The following is a 27,843-nucleotide window of genomic DNA, read 5'->3' as shown; positions in this document are numbered from 1 at the left end:
TCAGAAAATTTTGTTAGAGTACTGGGTGTTCTAAAACGTCTCCAGATAAAATCTACCCTGCATTATCATGGTGTGAAGCTCTTGACTATCAGCATTAAGTGTAAGATAAAAAAGCAAAATATTTAATTAATACAGTGTTATTTTTTTGAAGATCTTAAAAAGGTAATTCCTGACAGTCCAGCTGCTTTGCAGGTAAGGGGAGAAACACGAAACTCAGGAAATGCACAGTCTCTTCTTTAGTTTAAACTCATGTAAGAGCTACTGGTGAGAATAACCCTCGGAGTTATGAAACAATTAATTACAACTTTTTTTTTGTTACCAAAAAGGTAGTTAATGTTAGGAATCAAGGTGCTATAACCATACCAAGGGGTCCAAAACATTTTGTGCAAAGGCTTAGGAAAAAAGAAAAGCAGCACTGAAAGGCAAACTTGGGCAGTCACATTGTCATGCTTAGAGATATTTTATCTGTTTCCTCACTTTAACCTAGGAACACATTTACCAAACAAAATAATTTGCCAAGAAAGACATCATATTGATACTGGCAGCTCTAATGAAAACATCAATCCCAGGCTGGTTCCAGCTTAATAACAAATTGATAAATATTTCAAAGTACCATCAAAAGAAAGGATGGAAAGTTTAATCTGAGGCAGCATCATTTGAACAGCCAAGCCCTGTAAGAAGTAAGTGAACGGGTTAGTTTTAAAAAACCATGGGCTTAAGGTCTAGGCAGAAAGGTTAGTTGTAGGAAACACCTCCGTAAGGAAAGGGCAGTGAAACGCTGGGATGTCCCCGTCACCGGAGATCGCTCATAGAGGCTGGCAGCAGGTGGGTGAGGAAGGACCGGGACCCGGCTGGCGCTGCGGGCGGGAGCAGGGCACCGGTCACCATCATCCATCACCCCGGCCCTCTGGTTTGCATTCCTGGGAAGATGCACTTTGCTTTGCTGACATCTTGTGGAGATCTCGATTCAGTTTAATTTACTGCAAAATATCCTGTTTCAAATAAGTGGTTTTATCTGCAGGGTGTCGATTATGTAAGTGCTGTGGCGCGCAGCTGAGAGAGGAAGCTGCACACGCATGTGCGCATCTGAGCAAGCATTTATTTTCTGCTGAGACACGAAGGGCAATTTTTGAGGTCAGCTCTGTTTTGTAGCAAGTGCAGAGCCTTTTAGTTTAGCTATTTTCTGAGGTTATTGCTAACAAGTTCTCTCCCATCAGGATGCGATTGCAGAACTAAAGTCTTTCCATTAAACTTCTTTTAGGCAGCCACTGCCCAGCACAGCAGCCGGGCTGCCGGGACTTTGCCGTCTCCCCTAACGATCGCTCTGTGATATTTGCAATAGAATTAATAAGAAACAGATCTCTCTCGGGGTCTGCAGAAGAGAACTGGGGCTGGAGCCCAAAGCCAGCGATCTGTGCCCATCACAAACACAGCCTTGAACCTGTGAGTGGGGAACTGGCAGCTCAGCGGGGGAGCAGAGCACGTCCGCCCTCCTCACAGCCTGCCATCCCGGCTAAATCCAGACACCTGAGTCCCTGTCTTTCTGCTCTGTGGTGAGTGCTGATGGCTGAGTCACATCAGCTCTCGGCTCTGCCTTCCCCCTTCCCGTACCTGCCGCGCCCTCGCCCAGCTGCGGGCGAGAAGGACCAGCCGAAGGACCGGGGGCGCGCTGCGCTGCCCTCGCTGCGAGATAAGGGGGCACATACCGGCGGCTACTGACGCATCGCGAGTTCACACCCAGCTTATCTGGCCGTGGCTTGTTTCGTGCACCCAAAAAGAGCTGAAAGAAAAGCCTACCAGACTGTCCAACTACTTAGTACTGTGCTGAATTAATAGACCTGAGCTCGTGCACAAGTCTGCATCACCAAAAATCTTTTCCTCCTTCATTGCATGCAGCACCATACACTCAGAATTACTCGTTCTCCACAGTTCCATTTGGTCGATACTTAAGTACCCACCCAGGCTGATTTACCTTGATAGCACAGTCCATTTTCTACACATTTATTCATGAAGCTCTTATAACTCATGGCTAGAAATACATCAAATTCAAATCTAATGCTATCCCATTAAGAAAAAAAAAAAGCCACCACCCAACAACCCACAAAAACCCTCTCTTCCCAAAGATGAGAATTTTATTCTGCTCTGAACAGTAAGCAAAGACTCGAATGCCTAAAAGAAAGGGAATGATTTAAATTAAAACAAAACAAAAAAAAACCCCGTTAACACGGGGAGATCAGCCCTGTGAGGGGATCCGTGACGGCAGAGTCCCGCCGTGAGCCCCGCAAGCCTGAGGCGGCGCTCCAGCGAAGACCCAGGAGGTGTGGATGGAGGCCAGGACGCTCTGCCACTTGAAAGAGCGAGCGGCTGCTCCGAGCCAGGGCTGCGAGGTGACGCCAAGAGTACCGGTCCCCACCCCGCAGCGGCAGCAGGACAGTGCAGCGTGGAAACAAGCACAAGGCCAGCCGCGAAAAAAGGGACCAAGCAAACAAGCGAGCACTCTGCAGTAAATACAAACCTAGGTGTCTCAAGCTACAAACCGGAACTGTTTTGTTTTCTTTTTGTGTGGATGTTCTCCACCCATCCAGAGTGTCAGTGGGGTGGCTGAGGACTCCAAGCAGGGGGGTTCACTCTGCCACCTCCTGCTACACATCGTCCGCAGGACCATTTCTGTAAACGTCTCATCTAGGCTGCAGGGTCCATGACACGCTGTTTGTATTGAGCTGTGCTTAGGTTTTGGCTCTCAGCGTAGGATTCACTCATACCAGAGAGTTCAGTAAGACCTCAAGCATCACTTCTGCCCATAGCCAAGTCTTTGTGAAAGCCCTAAAAAGAAATCTCTGCTGCTCTCCAGCACTACTGCACAGTTTTCTCTTCTGTCTCCATCTCCTCGAATTAAACAACCCGTGCTTTAAAGTCCTTTGGTAGATGCCATGTACCGTTCCCACGCTGGGGAGCACCATTTTGATTCCAGGCTTATTTGGGAACGTCTGTTCTCAGATCCATGTGCTGCGGTTAAGCTCTCCCAGTATGGGTGGTTTCTTTCCCACTGACTGCTGGGCAGAGCGTGTGTTTTGCTGCCACATCCTGCATCTACAAATGGGAAGGAGTCTGAGGGCTGCCCAGGGGGTTCCTCTTCCTTATAATCTCTCCCACACATATGCAGGGATTATCAGCATCAGAAGAGCTGAAGACGTAAAGACCAAAAATATCCTCCAGCAATAAATTAAGAGGCTGGAAGAAATTACTGCCTTCAGGAGCCAGGGATCTGCATTGTGTGACTGTATTCAGAATCAACACCACCACCGCCCTGACAAGAGTGAACAAGGGAAGTAACAACAGTGGAGGTTCAGGTAAGCCGCAATGTTGTGACCTATGAAGGGCTGGATACTGCAGTCGCTGTTCAGGTGGAATTCCTGCCAAAATTCATGGGTTTACATGGGATTATATTCATTGGACAAGTACGTCTGCATAGTATTCTGCCCTTAATCCACACACAAAACTCCAGGTGAAGGCCGAGATCCCTGTTACCTCTACGTGATACTGCTACTATCCTTCAGCATCCCCCGCAACGCACAAACACACACACGCACTCATCTACACGTGTTGTTCTTGCCACCCAACCGTGCTGTGAGTCTCTATTCCTTATCTGTGATCTCGTCTCTGCATCCATCTCCTCATTCTCTGCTGGGGCAGATGCACGTCAGCACCTTCTGCCGGCTTCCTGCTCTATGGAAGTGAGAGGCTGAAAACAGCCCTGGTAAGGCCAAAGCTGGGAAGGTTACTGATGGGCAGAAGGTTTCAGTAGGAGAACGTACTGGAGGACAGTCGGAATTTGGCAGGGAGCTTTCAGAAGCCCTTGTCTAGAACTTGTAAATGCCCTTCTACAACAAAGACCAAAACAATGCTGATACCTGCAGGCAATTTATAATGAGATGAAGATTGGCAGTGTGATTTCTATCTTAGTCTTCCTGTGCAAGCTCAGATAGCAGAGTTTTTCAATGGGGAGGAAGGAAGAAAACTGTTCATGTGACCTCCTGAAAGAGATGGCTGACCTCCCTCAGCTGCAGCTTCCCAAGTGATAAACTTTATATTGCTAAAAGGACTGCAGCAAAAAAGAGAAAGAAGAAAAAGGAAAGAAAAGGCCCAATGTCTGCATCCCCATCACTGACTGAGATGATCGGGAAGGAAACATTATCCAATTTCTTTCTAGACAAGTCCGTACAACACCACTGCTCTGGTGTTGTTTGGGATCGCAGGGACCTGGTACTTCACGGGTTTTACAAACTGAGCTGGCACAGAGCAGCAATGCCACAAGGGCAAGAATTAAATTCATTGTCATTGCCCAAGGACCAGAAGACATCCCAGGTTCAATGCAGCCGAGGGATGTGATTCCTCAGATATTTGGGCCATCCCCAAAATATTTTTTTTCCTCAAGTACTTAAGTATCCTGTGGCACCAGGAGCTCTGGGATAGGTGGCGGCTCCTGGAAGGAATGCGAAGAACATTGTACAGGGAGATGCAATGCCCACAAAGACATCACCGGCAAGGATACTCCTGGGCTACCACCTTCTCCAAATGTAATGGCTTTCTCTCTGTGGTCGAGGAGGAAAAGTCATCTGTCTATGTTAACTTCAAAGGATGAGAGTATTCTTTCTCAGCATTGGCCTTTTTTCAGACTTCTAGCAGAGTGTCAGACTGGGATACTATCAGGTCGATTGGGCAGTCTCCACTCCTTGTAAAATATGGAGAAAAAACCAACCGAGGGATTTTTGTTCCCTTGTCTGAAACAAGAAGCTGAATTACTCCAGTCAGGAGCTCCCAACCTCAGCAATATTCCTCTCCTTATCTTGAAATGTCTAAGTTGTGCCTCTTAAGCATGCTGTGTTACACATACATTAAGTAGAAAAGCACAGACATAAATGAGGTGTGGCAGGCTTTGTAAATAAATGGATAAAGTGCCAATATGAAAGAAATGGATCGCTGAAAAGTTCAGCACATTTTTCCATGCAGTGGCTGTGATCCGCTCTCTCGGAACTCAGAGCCTTGCTGCTGCCGAGGTGTGCCACAGTTGTCGTTTGCACATTCACGGTCTGGCTCTTCAAATGATGTTGAAATGACAAATTTCAGGCCAAACTGCTCTGGCAACTAGCCAAGGATCAGACAAGCCCTTCTCTGGCAACACTTGCATACATTTCTTACCCAAACAGACAGCTTAAGCAAGAGCCTGCAAAGCTAAAATTCAAAAATAAGAGGCAATGGGAGGAGGTCCAAGGTTGATATTCTTTTTTCCCCATCTTGTAGGTATCAGAAGAAGGAATGTTCTAGTACAGGCCTGAGTGGTCTAAACACACGCTTAGTCAATGGTCTTCAGCAGACAGCCCTGATGTGTGAAATGCCATTGCAGGAAACCATGGCCCTGATACGATGACAGAAGTCATGGTGCCATGAGAGGAGCTCCTTGATTAAGTCCCAGCTGGAGCCAGGCAGTAATATTGTTGGCTTGGTGGCAGAGGCTCCTTCCAGGTGCATCCCAGGCAGGGAAATCCATAACAAAGCTTCCGGCCGTGCCACGCCGAGACAGCACAGAAGCAAGGTCAGAGACAGCAACAAGCGGCTGGGCCTTGTGCATTTAGACTAGAAAGCAGAAAGAAAAAGGCAATGCAGGTAAAGCAGAGCTGCTAGGCCACGCTCTGCCTGTTTCAGGAGCTTGTATTTACTTGGACTTACAGTTTCAGCCACCTGAAGGGAAATGAAGAAGCAAAGTGCAGTTAGAGGGCAGCAAAACCCGAGGAGATCCCCACTAAAGACAGACTAGAGGAAACAAGAAGGAAGTAAAGCCGCTTCCTATCTGATATTTGCCATAGAGGAATGAAGAAGAATGACTGCGTTAAAAAGGAGAGCACATCCTCCAAAGCCTAGCCAAGCTGCCGAGAAAACCTGTCCTCCATAGCCGTAGCAGAAGACAGAAAGAAGCAAGAAATGTGATGTCAGCATGACGTTATTTTGATCTTAAAGAGCCTTCCTCTTCCTCTCTCCTGCTTTCATCAGCCCCTGTGAAGAAAACTCACACCAGCTGTCTAGACAAGAAGGACCGGTCTGCACTTAGAAGAAAGTGATGATGAATAGGACGCCTCAAATAAACTGCAACACAGACAAAAATAAAACCTTCTGGTGGAACCAGTCAATCCCATTCCTCAAGAAAAAAGTAATCTGCAGGTTTCACAAAGGGCAAAGTTCTTTGCACTGCAATAGGAATGGAACCAATTAAAAAAATGGAGTTGATGTATTCCATGCAGCATATTTCTTGCCTAGGTATATCCTGTATCATGCTAAATAAACTTTCATACATAAAGCAGCTTAAATCAGTTTTAAGTTATATTTGCTTTCCTATCCCTGTTAAGTGTTAAAAGATCACAGTATTCAGGGGAAGAGCAGAAGTGTCATTATTTTTGAGGTTCAATAACGCATGTTATACACCACAGAAGCTTCTATTTCCCCAACATACAGGAATACGAGTCTCTATTTGATTAACATAAAAAGACCCTTACCAGAAAGTGAGTAATCTGTATTAGTCATCCTCATGGCTGGAGTGTAAGAGACACTTGGCATGTCATGGCCCTTCTCCTTCTGTTTCCGTCGATACCACACAAACAGTGCCAGCAAGACCATAATAATTAGAAGGAGAATAATAATTCCAATGATTGCTCCCACTGAGTGCCTCTCTGATCCAAGAGCAGGGCTAATTTTAGTATAGGGGTTTAATTCTTCCATCATAAGGGCCGCTGTTAAAAGTAATTCATAACACACTGTAAATTGAGTCGTGCATTTCATTTTTGAATTTTTTTTTTTTTTTGTAAAGCAAATACATCATTGGAGGGAGAAAAAGAGAGGGAGATAGATATTTTACAGATAGAATTTCACTGTACCTTGATCACATCGGATTCCTTTGAAGCCTGGGCTGCAGTAGCAAGTACCTGTGACGTGGTCACACGTAGCGTTGTTCATGCATTCACACAGTTGTTTGCAACCGTAACCGAAGGTTCCTGGTGAGCACTCTGGGAAGCCAAAGAAAGAGACTGGAAAGAATTCTACTGGTTTTGGGAATGCGTGAAATGCTTGTCACGGAAAATTAATTAGAAAAGTCCCCCTGGTTCCGTGTCTCTAGGATAACACCCTGGTGTGAGATTATTATTATTTTAAAGCAGGAGATAAATGTATTTCATGTACAATTTGCAGTATTACTTATTAAGCTGTAATTTTCTGGAAAAGTCATACAAGACTTCCCAAAGATGAAACCAATAATACATACAGAGACTTTAAAAGGCTTGATACGTATTATGAGCGTACAGAATTCAACAGGGCATGAGCTCAGAAGCTGTAGACACAATGAAAGGGCACAGCATTCTCCACCAACTCTGCGTTTTTTTTTTCATGAAAGTAGTTGCAAAGAAAAGTTTTAATGTACCTTTCTATGAACACAATAGACTTTTACCAAACAAATCCCACATGCTTTCATACTTATCCCTACTAGTGCTGGAAGATGAATATAACATTGTAGGTGGAATTATGGAATTGAGCATCTGAATGGTTTGATTTGCTCTGTTTCTGTATTAGGATTCCTACCACAGAAGGAATTTCTCTCCTGTCTTTGTATTTCTATCAAAGACAAAATGATTGAATGTCCAGCTGAGAAATTTATTCACACAATTACCATGATGGGCTATTACAATAAATCTATAGGCAACTTACTATAATTCTTGAGGCACTATTCAATAATAAATTGAAAGAAACAACTTCTGTCACATCCTACTTATTTCTGTGCAGAAGACACGTTACTGAATGCATGCACACTTGCTATGATTCTTTGGAATATATATTGTTTCTTTTAAGACGTGACTTCTCGTATGTCATGGCAAATGCTTCGCATAGCGTGATGACACGTTCCCAATGTCAGGCTCTGAGTAACTTCTAGTAGCCACGATTTAATATTAAATAACAAACAGCAGCCAGTATCTGTGTAATGATTTGCAGCGAGTGTTAAAGTTGTATCTCTTTCTTTCATCTGCAGGTCCCCAAACAAGGAAAAATAAAATAATTACAATTAATCTTCATTCTGATATTAACCTCCAGCCTACTTAAAATGAATAAGGCCTAAATTTTTGGACTGCACCACAGAAATGAGGTCTGCATTTCATCTGCAATGTCGTGTGACTGCCCATTCAGCTGGATTTTGAGAAGGAAGGAGTCTTAATGAAGAGATACTTTTAGATTAAATAGTAAAAAAACCAGATGAATAAATCCATTTGTAGCTTGGATGGAAAAGAAAGCCTCAGGCTTTGTACAGAGGTCAAATTATAAATGTAACTGCTTGTATAAAATCTGCTATGATGCAGTTCTACTCTGGAACTTTTCAGTTCCCTGTTTTATTGATGGTTGCAGTACGGGTGTACGCAAATTCACAGTAAGTTGGCCACGTGCAGAGTTACAGTGGTGCCATATGTAATCCTCACACGGGCATGGAAATCTGCTCCTGAGACACAGGCTTTGCTGAACGCAAGTATGAGCAAAAAGAAAATATTTTACTAAATTTAGTTATATGTACAAATACTTTCATAAAGATCCACAGAGTAAGCTACAGTTAAGAAGCTTTCACTTGCAAATCTAGCAGCAATGTTACTGTATGACCTTACTGCCAAAAAAGGGAACAAAACCCTGTGGAATTAATGCCTTGGTAAGGTGAGAGATGGATTTCACCCTGCATTTAGAAATCTAGTCATTATGTGAGAATTTTCTTTTGATTTACTTTACTGGACAAACAAGTACTTATTCAACTACAGCACCTCCAATTTGTTCTTAAAGGAAGCCGTTTGGCACGACCTGCTAAACGTGCCAGCAAGACATTGACAACAATTACGGTAAAATATGCCAGCACCCTTGCCAGGTAATTGAAGTTCATTGTGAAACACTTGCTCACTACTCAAGGTAAACACAGAGCCTTCCAAAAATGGCAAGCAACTTTTTTTCTTTGATCTGTTTTCGTTGTAAAGGCGAATCTTTATTTGATCCACATCTATAGCTTAACTTATTCAAGAAAGCCCTGATATTCCTTGGAAGGCAGGGAGCAGAAAGGACTTCTTTATTTTAACGCTTTTGTCTTGCTTTGTGCCTAGGGAAACCCGATGCTTTCAACAACATCAGCAAGGCATGGTGCAGCTTGTGTTTTTCTGTTAATTAGGTACAAGCTGTTCGGGAAGGCTACCTCCAGTCAGGACTGAGTGCAGTGACTTGCTTTTATCTCGCCTAACTTTAGGCTGGGAACGGAAAGGCCTAATTTGCAGAGGATTCACTACATTTCTGTATGCTTCAACAGACTGTCCAGCTTTCCAAAGATGCCGTCTCCTCCCTACGGATTATAAAAGGTGCCTGGGGTTACTGTCTTGCTGACACCAACACCTCGTTTAAGAGCCTATTTCTGCAAAGAATTCTGAAATACACTCCTCCCCGGAGAAACAGAAACATGAAGTCATGGTGCCACTTACTTTGCTCGCATTGTTTGCCTGTAAATCCAGTCCTGCAGGTGCACTGGCCGGTGATGTGGTCACAGTCCGCGCCGTTCTGACACTGACAAACATTGGCGCAGTTTTTTCCGTAAAACGCAGCTGGGCAACCTTTCAGGAATCAGAATAAGGAAAGGCTAAGGAATAAGCTGAAACACAGACTCAGATGCGTTATCAGCACAAAATACGTAGGCCTGTAAATCTATGGATTTCCAGCCTCTGGATATTTAGTAACCTTTATTTGATCATCTAAACACAGAGATACTACGACAGCCAATTCTCTTGAAGTAGTGTTTCTCATATCTTACAGAATTGCCTCTTAAGTGTTGCAGAAGAACGAAAACTTGACCCATCTACACAAACTACATTTTCAAGACGTGAAAGAAGATGGCTAAACAGAAACTCTCTAAAATGCCAGAGATCAATGAATTACTTGCAAGTGAAAGAGCCTTCTTAAAAGGCTCACCAGAATTAGATCTCCTCTTTTGTACAGTGCCGATAATTTGGCGCTAGTAGGATGAGAAATATCAAACGTTTTCCTAAATCAGACCACATATACTGGGGCTTTAACAAGCAGGGGGACAGACTGTGCAAATTCTGACAATGAATCAATGACCTCAATGATCGGTCACTCGACTGCAAACACATAAAAAACGTTGAGAAGCTTCAGGACTGTTTTCTTTGGGGTGATGTGAAGTTATGACAATTAAGAAGCCGGCGGTTTAAGAGGGAAGACTGCAATGCTTGGAAGAGACACGAGGTAGCAGCACATACTTTGACAGATTCCCTGGCACAACAGTGTCTGGGAAAGGCTTACGCTGAGTGCAGTAGAGCCCCGTCCAACCATGAGCACATCTACATTCTCCATCGTAAGGGCTGCACATTGCTCCGTTGTGGCAGTTGCATGAATGAAAGCAATCAGGGCCCCAAAAACCAGTGGGACAAGCTATGAAAATAAAAAAGATTTGTCAGCTGACAAAAAAAGCAATGATCCTGCGTTAGTGCTGCAGAGGAACAACAATAAAGGGAGAACCTGCGAGACACCGGCAAAGGCAGAACTTCGCATTGCGGAGCTCGGCACGGCTGCAGTGACTCCCAGACAATGACCGGTTCTTCCAAGCCAACGACTGCTTTGCCAGCCCAGGTGCCAACCTGCAAGCTCACCCACGCTGTCAGCCCTGCCACAGTGGACTTCTTCCCTGTCTAAATCAGGAGACAGGACCAGGTCTTTGCTGAGACCCACTGAAACAGCGACCCTCGGCACTACGTTACTCTAAGTGCTCTAGCCGCTCTCCCTGCCTTATCTGTGAAGACAATTTAGACAGGGTTTTAAGATGTGGAGGTAATTTAATTTTCTTTTTGATATTCTGGAATTCTTGCATAATAAAACACAGCTATTCATGGTTTACTTTTGCTATGCAATCAGCTACTAAAATCACCACATTCATTTGAAGCATGGAGTGCTACTCAAATCACGTATAAATGTAAAGAAAACTTCTTACAGTATGAATTCCCATCGACAAAATCAGATTGCTTTTGTTGATGGAGCTAATATTAAATTAAAATCTCAGGTCTATTATATATTTCAACAAGTACAATATTAATACATTTTCAAAAGTTATTTTAAGCCTCCCTCCAAAAATGAATGCAGTAAGTTACAGTTATTAGTGCCAGACTAAAAGATCCAAAATGATGATAGCCCTTCAATGTAACGACTATATTTTTGCTGTAAAAAGCACTTTCCATCGCTTCCTGTTAAAGACATGAATTAATAAGGCATGGTTCCCAGGAAACCTGAAAGTACAGAAACCGTGCCTGTTTCCACGTATGCCATTGGCTCCGGTTCCGACGACAAATGCGCGTTTCTGGCATACGACAGACATCTCTCAAGCCAGAATGAATAGCAAAAAACCCCTGCCATGACGTAAATCAAACAAAGGGTCACTGAACTCACACAATGTAAAGCTGAACAGGGTTTGGCCTAAAGTATTCGTGCTGTAAGCAACCAGAAATACTTTTACAGCGCCTTTGTGAGCCAGAGCTGCGGGGTCTGTTAGCGTCTCCAGAACTGGCTCTGGAGCTGGAGCTAAAATTATCTCCTTTGCAGCCCCATCTCTCGGTCATTCCAGGTTAACTGGTGCGGAGGGAGGTCTGACCAGAATAGCTCAGAACCTCACTTGGGTACGCAAGGCCAGGTTCGACAGGAGCCAGGCACACGTTGGGAGATTCACACTTTCTTTACAAGAAGGTAATGGACGAAACAGTAAGGGTCCCACTTTGTTCATCCAAAATACAAAGCAGTTATCAGCAGGTCCTTCTGCCTGCTAAACAGGAAATCTGATGCTGCTGAACTGGCCTGTCTCACTCTCTAAGAAAAAACATCTTTTTTCAAGGTTAACAGAAACTAACAGTCATTTCCCAATTACACGGCTAAATATAATGAAGAATCTGTGGAGCTTTCTGTCATTTTTTTCTTTTTTTTTTTTTCTATTTTTGAGTGACAGCAATATTCTGCCTGTGGAAGACACACAATAAAAGCAAAATTACAGCCGTCTGTTTTTATCCGATTCCTACTTTATCACTTGAAGTTTAATATATTTTACTCTGGAATGCTGTCTAATATGCTAGTTGTATCCTGAATATGAAGTAACATTTCTGAATGATAGGATATTGCTTCCCTCTGTGATCTATCTTCAATTAAGGGATGCTCTCAGGAAATGACACTTTGGGATCAGCAAATGCCAATCTTCTACCTGGGCAATTTTCAAGAAGAAATCCTCCATCCCTCCAAGCCCACATTGACTTTTACAATTAAATTACATTTAATAGAAATATTTCAGCTGCCTAATTTCTTAATTCTGGTGGTCTGGTACATGAAAACATTTACTGGTTAATAATTTCTAATGTAATAGCTGAAAGAAAATGATTTCAATAAATAAATAAAAGACAATCCAGCTAGAAATTAAAAGGCAGCATGGAGCTTGCTTTTCTGATAGGAGCTTGTGACCTCCCTTTCCTGTAATAGAAGCAAATTCCAAATGCAGAAACTAATGCAAGCCAAAGCTAACTTAGTTTAATTAAAAGAAATAAGCTATAAAGAAAGTAAGGCACTGGCTGCTGTAATACTTCAGGGATTTCCCCAAAATCTGTCTTTAACTTTCAGAAAACACTGAACAGGAATACATGTTCTTTTAAAGCGGAGTTGAAAAAATTAAACTTTGCTTACTCTGAGAGCAGTCTGTCCCTATCCAGCCTGGAAAGCACTGGCACGATCCATCAATGGGATTGCATGTCCCGTTCTCCGTGCACTGGCAGACCTCGGCACAGTTCTTCCCGTATTTGCCACTGGGACAGACTGTGAAAATATAAGGCAGCTTACTGAAGACTCTTCATCATGAATGTGAGGAAGTCATAGGACTTAACATTTAGCAATTAGAGATAAAAGTAATTACAACATTTTTCTTGCTGAAGCCAAATGGGCAAAATTCTTCTGGAAAGAAAGAAAAGGCAGAAAGTATTCCAGTCAATTTTGTTTGCTTACACCCCAAGCATAAAAACAACAGGAAAAAGTCATTAAAAATCCATTTTTCTGCTGAAAAATGAATGTAATATAGTCAGAAGATTACTATTATTGAGGGGCATTATGGAAGGATGAAAAGAGGAGAGCGCAAAGAGGGGAAGGGGGTTATTGAGAGAGGAAGAGAACAGTAAGGCTGAGGACAATTCAGAGTGGTGGCAAACACAGGCGGCTGGGACTGAGCTGGGGACCTGGCCAAGGGGGTCTCTTGGTGCAAACCCTGAAATACAAACATGGTTCTGTGCTGGCTCAGAGGATGACAACCTCAATAATAAGAACAACAGAAGTAGGAAAGGAACATTTTAGGCTAAGTATCAGCAATGGGGACTCTTACTTTCAGGTCTGTCACTAGAACCTAACTCCCTTGTACTGTACAATGGATAACGACAGTAATAATGAACCAAAAGCTGCGGACCTCGCCCCCTGGTACGACGGCCTGACACACTAGCCATAGGTATTGTATTAGGAGGCCAGTGCCCATGAAACGGCTGGTGGCAGATACGCTTGCAAGAGGAGGCTGAAAGAGCTATAGTCCTTTCCCCTGCTATCCCACCAGCACCCCAAAATGCATCATGCCCCATGCGGCGCTGCAGCATTGGGTACGCTGGAGTACCTACCTCATCGCTGTCCTGATTCCTTCTGGATCAAACAGTGGTGAGAGAGGAAGGTGCCTTTACTACTAAACACACTAAGCTCTGCTGGAGACCACCTTTCAGCAAGGTTGGTGGGATCACAGATCCCACAGATTCAAATCATGCAAGTGGAGAGTGAAGGAGGAGCAAGACTGCCACTTCCCAAAGTATTTTTACCATATAAGTCTGGTGGAAAACTGCTCCCTCAAATAAAGCACATACCCAGCAGCTGAAATGCCATGCTTGTCTTTTGGCACCTGTCCCCCCGTTCCTCTCCAGTACCCCTTGCTGTAGTAAGCGTTCAGTTAGGCTGCAAATGTGCTTTCCAAAGATTATACATGTTTGGCCAAGAGCTGTTCAACAGATCTGCTGCATCCCAACAAAATCACTGTCTATTCCCGTTTGTCCACCTAGCTTACTCCTGAAGTTGGAAGAAAAGAAACTCTAAATTTTTTTCAGAGTCATCTTGTAACAGTCTAAGCACGGTGACATAAAACTAATAGACACGTAGATCTTCAACCTCCCACCAAATTATTGGAAATCTTTAACGTTAAAGTTGATGGAAAGCTCTGCTCAGTAATGAATGAAATATTTAATCTCTGTGCTCTTATTGGCTGTGTTCCCTGACAAAAACAGATGTACTTTCAAAACATGATAAAACATACAGTCCATCTTTGCAAAGAATGTAACAACTGGAACTGGACTTGTATCCTGGTAAATAATAGTGATGTCAAAAAAGTGATTAAGGCACTTCCTTGAATTATGCAACTGTTTTACCTCTTCAGCCACTCTCACTTTCTCATATGCAGTCTCTGCAGGTGACCTCAATCTATCCTGCCTGTGAATCAGCCACAGATTGAAATCCTGAGCGGTGACTCATTTGCTTTTACACAACATGCCATCCTCCACTCTTACTATGGCAGAAACCTAAGAACGTGCCTACTACGGTTTTCTGCAGACAGTTCTATACACTGTGGACTTATCTGTAGGAGTGGATAAAGTTGGTTTTGGCTTTCAAATTACGTGCTAAACAGAATAGTTCTCTAACTGAAAAGAGATAAAGCTAAACACAATATACAGACACAACAAAAATAACAATACACAGACACAAAGAGAAAGAGAGAGAAGGAAAGAAAAGCCCTCGTATGACAGAAAGAGTAAAAACTAAAGTGATCTGTTAGCCTAGGTTCTCATACATGCTACACCGTTATTCAGTTCCAATGCAGCATTTTTATTGCATCTTTAAGATGGAGATAGATAACATCACTGAAATGAAGGCTGGATTTTTTGTACATACAAAAAATAGTTCTCAAAAGACTTACTTAAAATAGGAGCTGATTTGCACAGCAACATGGAATACTAATGAATCAGGAAAAGATTTGTGATCCAAACACCGATGCTGACAAAGGCAACAGGTCGTACTTTAGACAAGAAATGTTTCAGTTCTACACACGGAGAGTGAGCAGAGGGGCTCCTGCCGTGTGAGCGCCTCTGGTCTCAGTGAAACAGTGTGATGCCACACAGAAGGATTACAAAACTCATCCTGCCAAAATGGTCCTGCTCATTAAATTAAGTGACCTGGCTGTGGATTGATACAGTGACTCTCGTGTAAAAAATGTGAGATGCAAATACAAGCACTTCTTAAAATGTCTCAAACATTTTTAAACAAAGCTGTAAGATAAGGACTAGTACTGCTTTCTTCAGGAGCAGCCTGATTGTACAACGCAGATAGCGATGTTAATTAGCTATAAAAGCTCTGAAGTGGGACTCCAGAAGTCCCTGCGGGATGTCAGGTGTGTTCTAGCAGTGATAACAAGTTATTATCAATCCATCTTACTACAAGATTGTGAAAGATATTCATAAAACAGCTGCTTAGTCATTTGCTGCTCAGAAGCCTTAGCACAACCATGGCAGCCTGTGCCATTTCAGAGGTCGCACAGCTCCTCACAGACCTGTGCTGCTGACGGAAGGACGTTCCTGCTGCTAGGAAAGAGATGGCACAAGGGGATGAAAATTCAAAAGCGAAATCTTTGTTTCACGTTTTTCTAATGGAACACATTAATTAGCATTTTTCTTTCTACAAAATAAAGTTACATGCTAACGCATTATGACAAACTGCAACACAAATTGATTTTAATTAGGACATGAATATTTTAAAATTAATTTGCTAGATAGATCAACATTTCAAAGTAAAACCAGAAGTGCTGAACATCTGAGCAAAAATAAAATAGTTTTCTTAAGAGGATAATTAGCCCAGCTTACGCTTTGAAATCTGGCTAACTTTTCACATAAAATGGACAAATTCACTGAAATACGTTCATTTTAATAAATTAATTGGTATAATGTTTAGTTGACTATACAGCACAGGAAAAAGAAAACATGGTTATACTTAATCTATGTTTAATGATTTTGCGTAAGTGCTGTCTGCAATTTCTAACTTACTGCAAAGCAAGTCATTAAAAAGCGTCAGTTCAATTTTTACTGGGATGGAGACTTCACAAGGGCAGTAGCCATTACAAATAATCTCTTTTAAATGTGTATGAAGAAAATACCCACAGTAGCATGCAGTAACTGAGACTCTGCAGAATACTCCAATGATTTTGCAGGCAGTTTTAGGATAAAACTGAAAATGAAGCCTGTGGTTAAAAGTGGACTGACTTTCAAAGGCACAGAAAGGTGATGGACATTAGGGGGAGTGGAAGCTGCTCTTCACCTGCGAAAATGAACGCACTTTCCCTGCCTCACTGCAAATATTTCTGTCTTCTGCACTTGTGTTTGCATTCTCATGATTTTAGCTATTCCCAGTCAGATCCTAGACAGCGTAAAGAAGGTTCCATGCATTAACTGGGTGTTTGGGCTTGTGGACCTGAGCTGGCCATTGCCTTGACTAGTACCTACACCTCCTGCTGAAAAAGAGCCATTTAGGATACGATAGGCTTAGCAGAAAGGAAAATGAAACCCTTGGATGGCCGATATATTTACAGGAGGTGTCTCATTCCATATTCATTCCAATACGGAGCAGTAGGTCTGTTTTATTTATGAAAGCAGGAGTACATCACATTTACAAAAGGGTGACTAAGTACCTATCTGCTTTTTCCCTCTGAAGTAAGGAATTTCTTGTGATCTAAACTGCTGAAACAAGGGAAAAAGGCAGGAACCTTGTGCTCGGTCTTGCTGCAAAGTGACAAACACAGAAACTTAGGAAAGGAGGCTCAGTACCTTGGTTGCAGAGAGCGCCGAAGAATCCAGGCAAGCAATCGCAGTGTCCCGACACGTGGTGACATGGCCCGCTGCTGTGCACACACTGAGGACACGGCTGGCCGCAGTGGTGTCCATAAAAGCCGGGGGGACAAACTGAAGACAAACCAAAATAAGCTGTTAGAGGTTTTCAGGTTTCTCATTGCTGAGAGCTTGACAATTCTCTCTCTGTCTTAATCTCAAACATATATTGCTTAATTGATAAAATCAATTTTGTGAACAGCTGAAATTATGAAGCCTGGTGGATTATTCCGTGTCTAATAACGTGTGAGCTCTGAGTAAAAACGCTCCTGTGGCTCAAACATTCACACCATCCTACCTCATGTAAGTCCTTGGCTATTTAATAATACAGCAGAGCTCTCGGCAGCCTCTCTCTCAAGACACTAATTTGAGTCTCTCTAGCCTGCTCCAGTTAAACTCTTTTACAAAACATGGGCGTTTAAGACGTTCAAGACCTCACAGCCCACTGGCAGATATGGTTAATAACATATATTCCAAAGCTTTTAAGACGGGTAGAAAGAGAAACACTCACACACAGGTACAGAGAACAGCAACTCAAAATGCCATTTCCTTTGGAAATTAAGCTGAGAAATCAGAGAAGATGTATTAGGAAACTCTTAATATTTTACTAAACAACTATGTCAAAAGCTGATTTCTAAACATGTTAGGTGAGCTACCTGTGTTCAACTGGGACAGTCAGTTTATACATGCCATTGCAGGAGCAGCATCCACCAGTGATGAACAGAATCTAAAAATGGTAATTACGGTAACAGCATACTAAATCACCTAATTTGCATCAGTAATCACACCGGATAGCTGAGTACACTTGTCTTGAACTGTGTGCTTAATTTGCTTAAAACCTGGATTGAAATTATTATAGAATTTGTACATAGGGTATAGTGCCAAGATTACAGCTCAGTATCACTTATAAATGCATACTGTCGCTTCGAAGCACATGTAGAATGAAAAACCATCCACTGTCCAAACATTCACTGTGATAGATAAGCACAAAGAAATGTTAAATCGCAGTAAGTAACTGTAAAAATGACTTTATATGTTTTTATTTTTACTCCTGTGATTCTCTGTTATATAGTCCTGGCTCAGTGGTTACTATATCATGTCCATTCTATTTTTTCACTGAATGAGAATTTTTCTCTTGGTTTGTACGTTCACAGAGAGTGTCAGGTTCTTACGCTACTGCAGATTTTCAGCTGGAACTTAGCTGACAGGTTTGTTGATGATGCACTAGCTATAAAACAACCTGGATCATTTCTAGAGACATTTCTGCAGGCCCAAGAGCAGTAAACTATCCCAGTGTCTCACGGAACCCTGATTTCACAGACAGAACAAGCTGGCTGAGTATCATCCTCAGTACTGCCCTTTACAGGCTAAATTCTGTTTCTAAATGAATTTCCAAGAGAAAAATGGGAATGATTCTGAGAGCAAACTTAGCAGGTCAAAGATACCTTCACCTACAGAGATGTCCTCTTCACAAGGAGGTCTTGAGCCTGAATCTTGCAGGAGAGGTGGGAGGGAGCTGAATTCCCTGGCCCCATATTCCAGAGAGGCATTTCAGCGACATGAGGCAACAGCAGAAGCATCCACAGAACCCCTCTGCTGTCACAGGCCAGTAGGGAGGAAGATTTCTCCCTACTAGGTCCTCAGCAAACGTCCTCAGGGAGCAGCCTGATCACCGGAGTGGCAAGCTGGGGACATGCTTTGTCCCTTGTAGCCTACATGCCATCAGCTGATAAAACTAAGCTGTTTTTTTTAGTCTCAGATAGGTCAGAAACTATTAACTTCCTCAAGTTTCGCACTTTTAGGTTTCAAATTTGTAAAACAATTTTTTCCCCAATTCCCTGAAGCTCTGAGCACCACATTTTGGCTTTAGAGAGAGGTTGTACAGCTATATAGATATGCTGAAGCACCTGGAAACTGGGGTTTAAAATGGAAATGCTTATAGGCCATTAACTACAGCAGTGCTAGAGGTCATCGTTATAACGACTTTAAATAAAAACTGTCAGCTACAGATTATTTTTAGAGATGAGTCTGTTCTTGTGTCAAGTGTAAGTGCTGAAATCAAAGGAGATGTATGAACTGGGCATGCAGAATGTCTTACAGGAAGAACAAAAGCTGCTGCAGAAAGGAGAGACAAATCCATTTCTTGTTTACACAGGAAGATGGTTGCGTGTAGGTTGGATCAGTGAATAAGGGTCCCTCAGGTGCAAAGGCAGCTTTCCAGTTAAAGCAAATGAGAGGATTTTTCTCTCCTCAGCACATTTTAGTGTGTAGCAGCAGAGCATCAGACAGGAGCTATTTCAGGCCACTACGTTTCTTTTGCCGGCATAAAAGAAAACATTGTCTTGTTATTTTGATAGGCAATGTTCATCCACTTGTCGTTACGTGACGGGTCATAGCTGACTCTCTTTAACAGGTATCCTATAGTTCACCACAACTTAACTGCAAATCTGTTTTTGCCCAGATCCTGCCAAGTTTGGTATGTAAAGATATTGCTCCTTCTCTCAGGTCACCTGTGAACTCCAGGTGCTGTGGAAGGCCAGAAGAAGAAACATACGGCACAACTCAGTGCAGCAGAGTCTTGACTTCTTGATCAAAAAGCATTTTTTTTTTTTTTTTTTTTTTTTAGATTAGCCTTTGCCCTTAGGAAGTAATTAGCTAAAGCAGCTTAGAAACCTGCCGCTCTGTCTGTCTGGTGTCTAGCATTTCTATTTGCTTTGCTTCTGCCACTCTATCTACAAAAAATCTTACTTCTCTGGCACAAAGCTCCTCTGTATCCCGGCGCACAGTCACAGGTGCCGTCCTCTGGGGAGCAGGATCCCCCATTCTCGCAGTTACAGGAGATGGAGCAGTTGGGTCCCCAGCGGCCCTGGGCGCACGTGTTGTCGCAGTGGACGCCTGCAGATGTAAAGGCACACGTTAGATTTCACCCAGCTGACTCTGCTCATCGATCAAAGAAATGTTTGGCTGGACTGCTACCTCACAGTACATCACAAAGCAAACGAGGGAGCCTGGAAAGGAAATAGCTATCTTTTTCATCTGCTTAATAAAGTGAAAATTAAGAAGATGCCAGGGAGGTGAATCCTGTAGGTGTTAGTGGGCTCCGCTTCAGTCCTTAGCACCATTAAAGAAACTCTGCATGTCATCTGAGAGATGAAGGTCAGGAATTACTTTAAAGTCACAAAATATCTCAAATAACTGGTCTGGAAATATGCAGTTGATTGAAGCCTGATTACATAACTATTGCGAACTTGAAGACTGAAAAAAGAAAAATCAGGGTTCTGCAAAAACAAGTCCAGTATTGGATTCTTGAACGTATGTCAGTCCAGTTCTATGTTGTGTGTTCACCTCCTGGCTTAAAGCACGGTGCTCTGGGTTATTGCGCACAAACCCCACATCCACCCAGAGCTCTCCCAGTCCTTTGTTAATGAACCGAGTTCTGATCCAGCAAGTGGCCGTATGTGGGCACGGGCTGCTCATTCGCATGTTAAACAGGGACTGAGACCTGCCAATCCAGCTCCCGGTGACTCCCAGGGTTGTTGTTTGATATTTACTGTTATGAAAAGCAAAGCCTGGAAACACTGAAAGAAGCGCACAGCCAGAAGGCTTAACATGAGACTCCTGGCATCGTTTCAACTAGTTTTGTTTTAAGTGGTGACTTTTAAAAACAACCTTGTGCCCTGGCTTGTCACTTATAAACGTAATCTAAGGATTTCATCCTGTGCGCCGTATATAAATGTAATCTAAGGATTTCATCCTGCGCACCATTATGTGTCCAAGGGGCTCTTACTCCACCGGGACAGGACAGTACCAATACCTGCAATTCGCAGAGCTATTTGCGTGATCAACAGCTCCTTGGATTGAAGAAAGGTTTGCAGGATCGTGAACTAAGAGAGACATTAAGCACTGCCAGCTGCAGGGAGTGGCATCAGCAGTAGCGCGCTGGAGATACTGATAACAACAGGAAAAAATGAATCACAGGTTGGCTTGAAAATTTCCCTGACAACATTACCACACTGGGTGCCTTAGAACCACGCCGCCAAGATTTGATGGTATACACGTGCCCTAGCCAGGCTTTCCACATGAAGATGTTCTTTATCACCCATGCACATGTCCCCGCTGCATAATGGGATAAATGCAGACAAGGGCTGCGGGAGCCCCGGCCAGAGGCTGGATTAGCGCATCGCTAAGGAGAAACACAATCCAAGTCATTTCCTCCACCTCCGATAACTTCATCTGGGTGCTACAGGTAATGGACTGCATTTGCGAAGCTGTGATCTGTACAGTCACCCAACTTGGAGGATTATTAAAGCAGCTAAAAGTCATTATAAACACACGGTGCAGTTTCAAGTTGGTTTTATAAATCTCTGAAGTTAATACAGTAAGAAATACTGCAGAGCCCAAATTTCCCTTTTCTGGAGATTAATCATATAATTATAATGTCCCTTCCTAGAAAACCTTAACCTAGTCTGGCAAAATTACAGTTTGAAATGGGGTTTTGTGGTAACACCTGAGCATAGCTTTATTTATAAAGAGGCATAGTCCATGCTGTAGAGCTTAATAAAAAACACATTAAAATATAGTAAAAACATAATATAAGCTCAATCTCTTAATAGCTAAGTATATCAATCTGAAAAAAAGGAATGCAAAAAGAGACAAGGAACATTTGTATTAGTAAAACAAAGAAAAACAATTATTTTAATACAGTCTTCCCTACTCCATCCTTGGATTCCTTAAATAGTAAATGCTTTGTGTGTGCATTTATGTAATATATCTACAGTACTCTGTAATTAAAAGGTCATACAACAAATTCTAAATAAATAAATTAATTTCATATTTATACATACATATGATCATTTATAGTTTTGAAAGCCTCAGTGTGAGCTCCCAGACAGGAAATTCAGACACAAATGTAGAAAACCGTCTATCTTTTCCTCCTGACTGCAGTATTAAAATTACAATTCTCTCATTGTGAATGGGCTATTTATAAATGGAGACAATTAAAGAGCATTATTTCTTGTCTCTTTTGGCAAAGGTTGGGGAAGAATGACATTGACTCCCTTCTCTTGAAAGGTAGCTGCATTAGAATGCCATGGCTGTTCTTTGCAGCAGCAAAGTCCTTCCTTTAGTAATGAATAATGAGGGATGTCTTCCCGCTCCTAACGAAGGCAATGAGTCATTGGGAAGCCGATTGTCGTAACGAAATGTAAAAAGGGGAAAAGGAAACCTTGTAGAAGACACTGATCCCCATTACAGCAGTTATTTATTTATAAATTTGCAGAAGACAACTGAGAAGGTGCTGCAATTGTTTTTTATTACTTTATATTACTCTAAGTTAATTCTCCTGGAAGACTTTATTTTTGGAGGCTCTTACACACATTGAATTGCAAATGTAAATGAGAAGTTAAAATTGCATCTGGACATGCATGTCTTGTGGAATTGTGCTAAAAAAAGCACCTTAATTTTACAGTTCCCTAACTTGACAGCGTATGAAGGGGGAGTCCATCCTTCCCAGCTACTTTACAACTAGAGCTAGTGAAGCAGCAAGCTTCTTTAACATAAAACTTTAATATTTACTTAGAAACTTCCTGATGAACATTTCTGATACGCAATTAATTTTCAATTTTTTCATCTCTGTATTATTTCATGTTACAACCACAGATTTCTAATTTATGACCGAATTCCTTGTTTCACGAGCCTGATGTAGAAATTAGAGAGACAACTATCAGAAGTCCTTAAAGCTGCGGGAAGCAGTTCTATACATAAACCCTATTGCCTAGACACCAGGAAATCATCTTACTGCCTGAGGCTGTGGTTCACGGTTGCAGATACTGGTATGAAATTACACTTCCAAGACCTTCTTAAACAACGTTCTGGGGGTGAATTGTAAATGAAATCCACGTAACTTACACAAAATTATGGTTCTCCACTGTACGTGGGCAAAGGCCATTTGCGCTCTCGTGCGGTAAGCCGGAGTCTGCTGTGGCTCTTAACTCAGCCTGTGAAACAGCAGCCACCAACCTCCGTGTCCTGGGGTAGATCTGAGGCGCTGGATTTCTGCTCTCCGGTAGGATTTCCGCTGCAGTCCTTTGGACTGCTCTGTACATGGCATTTAGCTGACAGTCCCAGAAGTGGCTTCACTCCCCCTTCCCCACACCATCTTCCTTTGCACACACAGTGGGCAGGAAAAACCAGTGCTAAACGCCTGAATTGCTGTTGTGTATGCTTGTGGAGAACACAATCACCTGGCATGAACTCACCAGAGCAGTCATGACTGCACTCATTTGAGGGACAACCACACAGGAGAGCTGTTCCAAGCCCTTTCTCCTTAAAGGCCCTTCCAATAGTTTACTCTCAAGTGGCAAAGCAATGGCTGTCTGGGGCGTTGAGGGCATCTGGCGTATCTCAAGCACAGACCTCCCGAGGGTGAACTAGCTGGGTTGTGCAAGGATGTTCCAACACAGAGCCGAAGACGATATCTTGATAAAGGAAATTGGCAGGGAGAGAGGTAGAGGAGGAAATGCATCTGGCAAGAGCACTGGCTAATGTAAACTCATCAAGTCACACACAATGTATGGTAATAATCTATATCACATATTGTAGCCCAGTTCTGCTGCACAGTGGCTAGAGTGGCTTCTGGTGATTTGATGTCATATAAGCTTGCGTCTGCCTTACATGGAGCCGTGTTAATTTTTACCAGATCAAGTGGGTTCTTTGTATTAAAATCTACAAATTGGGCTCTGAAAGACTCGGCTAACATCCACACAACCATTAGGAAAAGGAGCAAGAAAAAAAAAAAACCCAAGCCATACAACTGGGATGCAAGGCACCTATTGAAGAGCTACTTCATATACTGCTTCCATTACTAATCTTCAATGGAAGTTTGTCAAAGTAATGCAGATTTAGCACTGCCTGTAACTATATCACACTGAAGGACTTCGGAGGGTGAAATTCCTGAAAGGCAGGCATAAGTAGAATTCCCTTTCTTCCCTTTCCAGCTTACTTGTGTAATTGCACTCCTGCTTGGGGATTACGTCTCTAGCTCTTAATAAAGCCTGCTGTTGTTTTTCTGCCTTGTCTCTAGATAGTTGGAAACTAATACTCCAAACACAATAGAAGAGCAAAAATGGATGGAATAAATGAGAACCAGTGGCCTATTTTTGACCACGGCTATCCCCTTGATAGTAGCCTCTGCAGCAGGGCCTGCTTGCTGCCCAGCATCTAATTATTTTTCAGGGATGTAGGAATTTGATAAACTACAGGACGTAGCTCCCTTCCCCCCATGTAGTTTAATTTTACATCTACCAGTGTACAACTGTAATTATTTCTCTGAATAAGATCTTCAGCTTTTTTTTTTTTCCCCTCCAATAGTCACAATCTAAAGGCAGATGCAACATCAATTAGCAATGACAGGAATGATTTCAGCAGACATTTGAATCCAATACAAACATTGTGCTCTCCTCCACCTGTCTTTCAACATGACATGAAGTCATAATAATCTCTTATTTCTGGCGTTTGAATAGCTTTGGAAAGAACTGCTTTTTATGCAGAAACAGGCATTGGATTTATTCAGGCAATCCAGTGGAGGCCTGAAGTTTGGTGAGTCACGCTTGGCTTTGATCTGGAATGCTGGTAGCTTTTGTCTCTGGCACCAATTCCTGCTGGTGGTTTGTCTGCCTGTTGACACAGTACACAGTGGCAGATCCACAACAGTAGCAATACCGCTCCAGGAGTAGAAAATAGCCTAATGATTACAGCTGCAAGGTTAGTTTAGATAATTGCTTGCAGGAAGCGGGCCAGCAAGCACTTGGTCATACTGAAGAGAGGTGTGGGAATGCATCACTGAATGAGATCTCCAGCATGGATTGCTCCTTCCTGTGATGCCATCCCCCTGGTCTCCACCACGGAGGACTGTCTGGCCTGCGGCAATCCCTCCGGCAGCTGTAGCACACCTCCCACCTCAGCCCTGGAAGGGTTCCTAGGCACGCGGTCATCACGCCAGGGTCAGGGTCGGCGTCCCCTGAGGTCACCTGGACATCTTGCCTTGGCCTCCTAATTCATACATTTATTTCTGATAATGATTCCTATAATATGTCTCCTTTAACCTTATTCTCTTCTCGTCCCTCAGTACTTTTATTGCTGTTACACTTATGTTTTCCCTATAAATTCTATTTAAATCAGCTTTGTATTTCAGGTTGTATCAGCGTGCTTTCCTAAGTAGTGTAGTAGTATTTTGCTGCTTCAGTCTATAAAAGGCAAAAGAAAATTCAACGAGAACGTAAGAACTGTCCGATTAGCCCTGCATCAGCTGCTCAGGTGTTATGACAGCACACGAACAAGAGTTCATAAAGAATACTTGATGCTTTTCTATCAAGTTTTGCATCTTCATATTTATTCCTACCTGAGGCAAACCCTGAAGATTTGACTCGGATCCAGGCAGAAACACCACAGCACAATTCATGACAGCTCAGCATTTAAGGATGCTAAAGAACTAGAAAATCTGCTTGGAGAGGGCAGCAGATAGAAGCAAACATAAAGGGATCTCTCATAAAATTAAATGGAAACATTTAGAATTGATGGCTACTCATCCAGTCTGCAAATAAGCTATTTTTGTTTTTATATAGTGAAACTATTCGACAGACATTACAGCAGCCACATTCACTATGAACTTTTGTGGTGTTCTCAAAACGTTTTCTGAGGGTGTTGTTTTTTTTTTTTTTTCCAAATTGATGCAGTGGAGCCCCTCCTTACCTTGCTAAGCATTGTTCACTGTGGGCTTCAGAGGAGTACCTCCTGTAACAGCCCGGCCGTCTAAAGAAAAGCTCCAAGATCTGGTCCTAAGTAATGAAGAACAAGCCTTTCCCTGCAGCCAGTGAAAAATTCTAAATTGTCTCTTCTCTCATCATTGCATGGGCGATTTATGCACCCATTAATGTAAGTGTTTTTCTCAAAGTAATATACTTACAGCCTAATGCACCTCTGTGGAGCACTAATCGTACCCCTATTTTTAACCATCTAGAGAAAACTCCAGATATGAATCATCCAACTCAGAGAATTTATGCAATAAAAGCTTTCGAGGTAAGAGACCTACCTCACAAGAAATTGAGTAAGTCAAAATGTTTGCTAAAATTAAGGATCATCTGTTCCCTTTGCTACAGGATATTCTCCATGGTGCACTACTGCAGAAAGAAAAGTTACCACTAGCAGAAAGGGCACATCTTGAAGGAGAGGTCCAGAGGAGGCCATGAAGGTGATCAGAGGGCTGGAGCACCTCTTCTGTGAGGCCAGGCTGAGAGAGCTGGTGCTGTTCAGCCTGGAGAAGAGGAGGCTCTGGGGAGACCTTAGAGCGGCCTTCCAGTGCCTAGAGGGAGCCTACAGGAAAGACGGGGAGGGACTTTCAACAAGGGCAGGTAGTCATAGGACAACCGGCAATGGCTTTAAACCGGAAGAGGGTAGGTTTAGATGAGATATAAGGAAGAAATTCTCCCCTGTGAGGGAGGTGAGGCCCCGGCCCAGGTTGCCCAGAGGAGCTGTGGGTGCCCCATCCCTGGACGTGTCCAAGGCCAGGCTGGATGGGGCTCTGACCTGGTCTGCTGGGAGGTGTCCCTGCTAGGGCAGAGGGGTGGAACTGGATGAGTTTTTATGTCCCTTCCAACCCAAACCGTGCTATGATTCTATGATAAGAAAACAGTACTAAAGGGAGTCAAGTCCTACGCAGTCCTCCTTCACCTCTAGGATGCTTCCTTCCTACTACTTCTCAAACTCTGGACATGGTTCCAGGCCAGGAACAAGGAGAAACCTGGGAAAGATCCAAGCAAACCATCAGCAGGTAAGTGAGAAACTTGTAAGCAAGTGGGAAAAAATGTGTGGCTTTCCTCACTTTTAAACGTTCAACCCCCAAGCTAAGCCGTGAGCTAAGAACACAGCTTAGCAAGAGCTGTTATACAACTGAACGTGCACAAGCCTTTCACGTTCAATAACGTTGACTGGAATTCAACCTTTTCTGCTTTGCGTAGAATGGGAGGGAAGATGTTTACAACACTTGTCACCGCAAACACTTCCACCAATAACTTACATATACAACATTTTAGCTTGCTGGCTGCTTATTGAATGATCTTTCCTTTTTCTTCTTTCACACGCAGCACGCCAGCAGCCAGTATTTAGTCTGCTGAAACGTTCACAAATAATTTTTCACCGCTTCTCGCCCACATTTATTTATAGGTGATCGTATTGTACACCCAGCCAAGCTTATATATAGAACCCTTCCATATTAAAATGGAAAATGGTGGAATGTCTCTAGCATCACGTTTCATTTTTTTAGAACCCATTAAATTAGCATAATCCAGAATGCCATCACAGCTATATCTTTTCATATAAATTTAAAAGCTGTCCTTTAATAAGCAAAAATAAACACAAAGATAAATGAACTCATAGCTCTTCTGTGTTTATAAGACTAATACTGCAATGATTTGCATGCATGCTTAAGTTTAGCAGTAGGCCTACTGCACGTTCTAATTATAGTCTAAGGGTTTGATCCAACTCCCACTGAATCAGTGGCAAAAATCCAACAGATTTCAGGAAAGGTGAAATGTATACTAAATCTGGCGCAGGACAAACACAACTCAACCTCACTCAGATGAGAATCTGGAGCCCTCTAGATATCTGCCAAGGAATGCACAGACATAATTAACGTCAGGACATCAATGAAGTCTTTGATACAACCTCATAATTCATATTTTTTAAAATTAGCCCTATATCAGCAGGAACCATACTTAAAGGCTCCTGTCAAAGAGAGAATTTT

At 42.7% G+C, this 27,843-nt stretch overlaps 1 protein-coding gene across 1 annotated transcript in view; it reads right to left on the bottom strand.

Annotated features, from left to right (window-relative positions):
- MEGF11 (multiple EGF like domains 11) overlaps positions 1-27,843 on the bottom strand; it is a 203,768-nt gene that overhangs the window by 22,730 nt on the left and 153,195 nt on the right. The window contains exons 15-21 of the mRNA XM_086756994.1: positions 19,794-19,940; positions 16,986-17,120; positions 12,784-12,912; positions 10,375-10,503; positions 9,540-9,668; positions 6,927-7,055; positions 6,549-6,782 (exon numbers count right to left, since the gene is read on the bottom strand). Coding sequence (XP_086613120.1) covers positions 6,549-6,782; positions 6,927-7,055; positions 9,540-9,668; positions 10,375-10,503; positions 12,784-12,912; positions 16,986-17,120; positions 19,794-19,940 — 1,032 coding nt within the window. The remainder of the gene's footprint in view (positions 1-6,548; positions 6,783-6,926; positions 7,056-9,539; positions 9,669-10,374; positions 10,504-12,783; positions 12,913-16,985; positions 17,121-19,793; positions 19,941-27,843) is intronic.

Source organism: Chlamydotis macqueenii, chromosome 12 (assembly GCF_036417535.1).
Source record: "Chlamydotis macqueenii isolate bChlMac1 chromosome 12, bChlMac1.mat, whole genome shotgun sequence".
Classification (NCBI taxonomy): domain Eukaryota; kingdom Metazoa; phylum Chordata; class Aves; order Otidiformes; family Otididae; genus Chlamydotis; species Chlamydotis macqueenii.
This window is presented reverse-complemented; position numbering and strand designations above follow the sequence as displayed.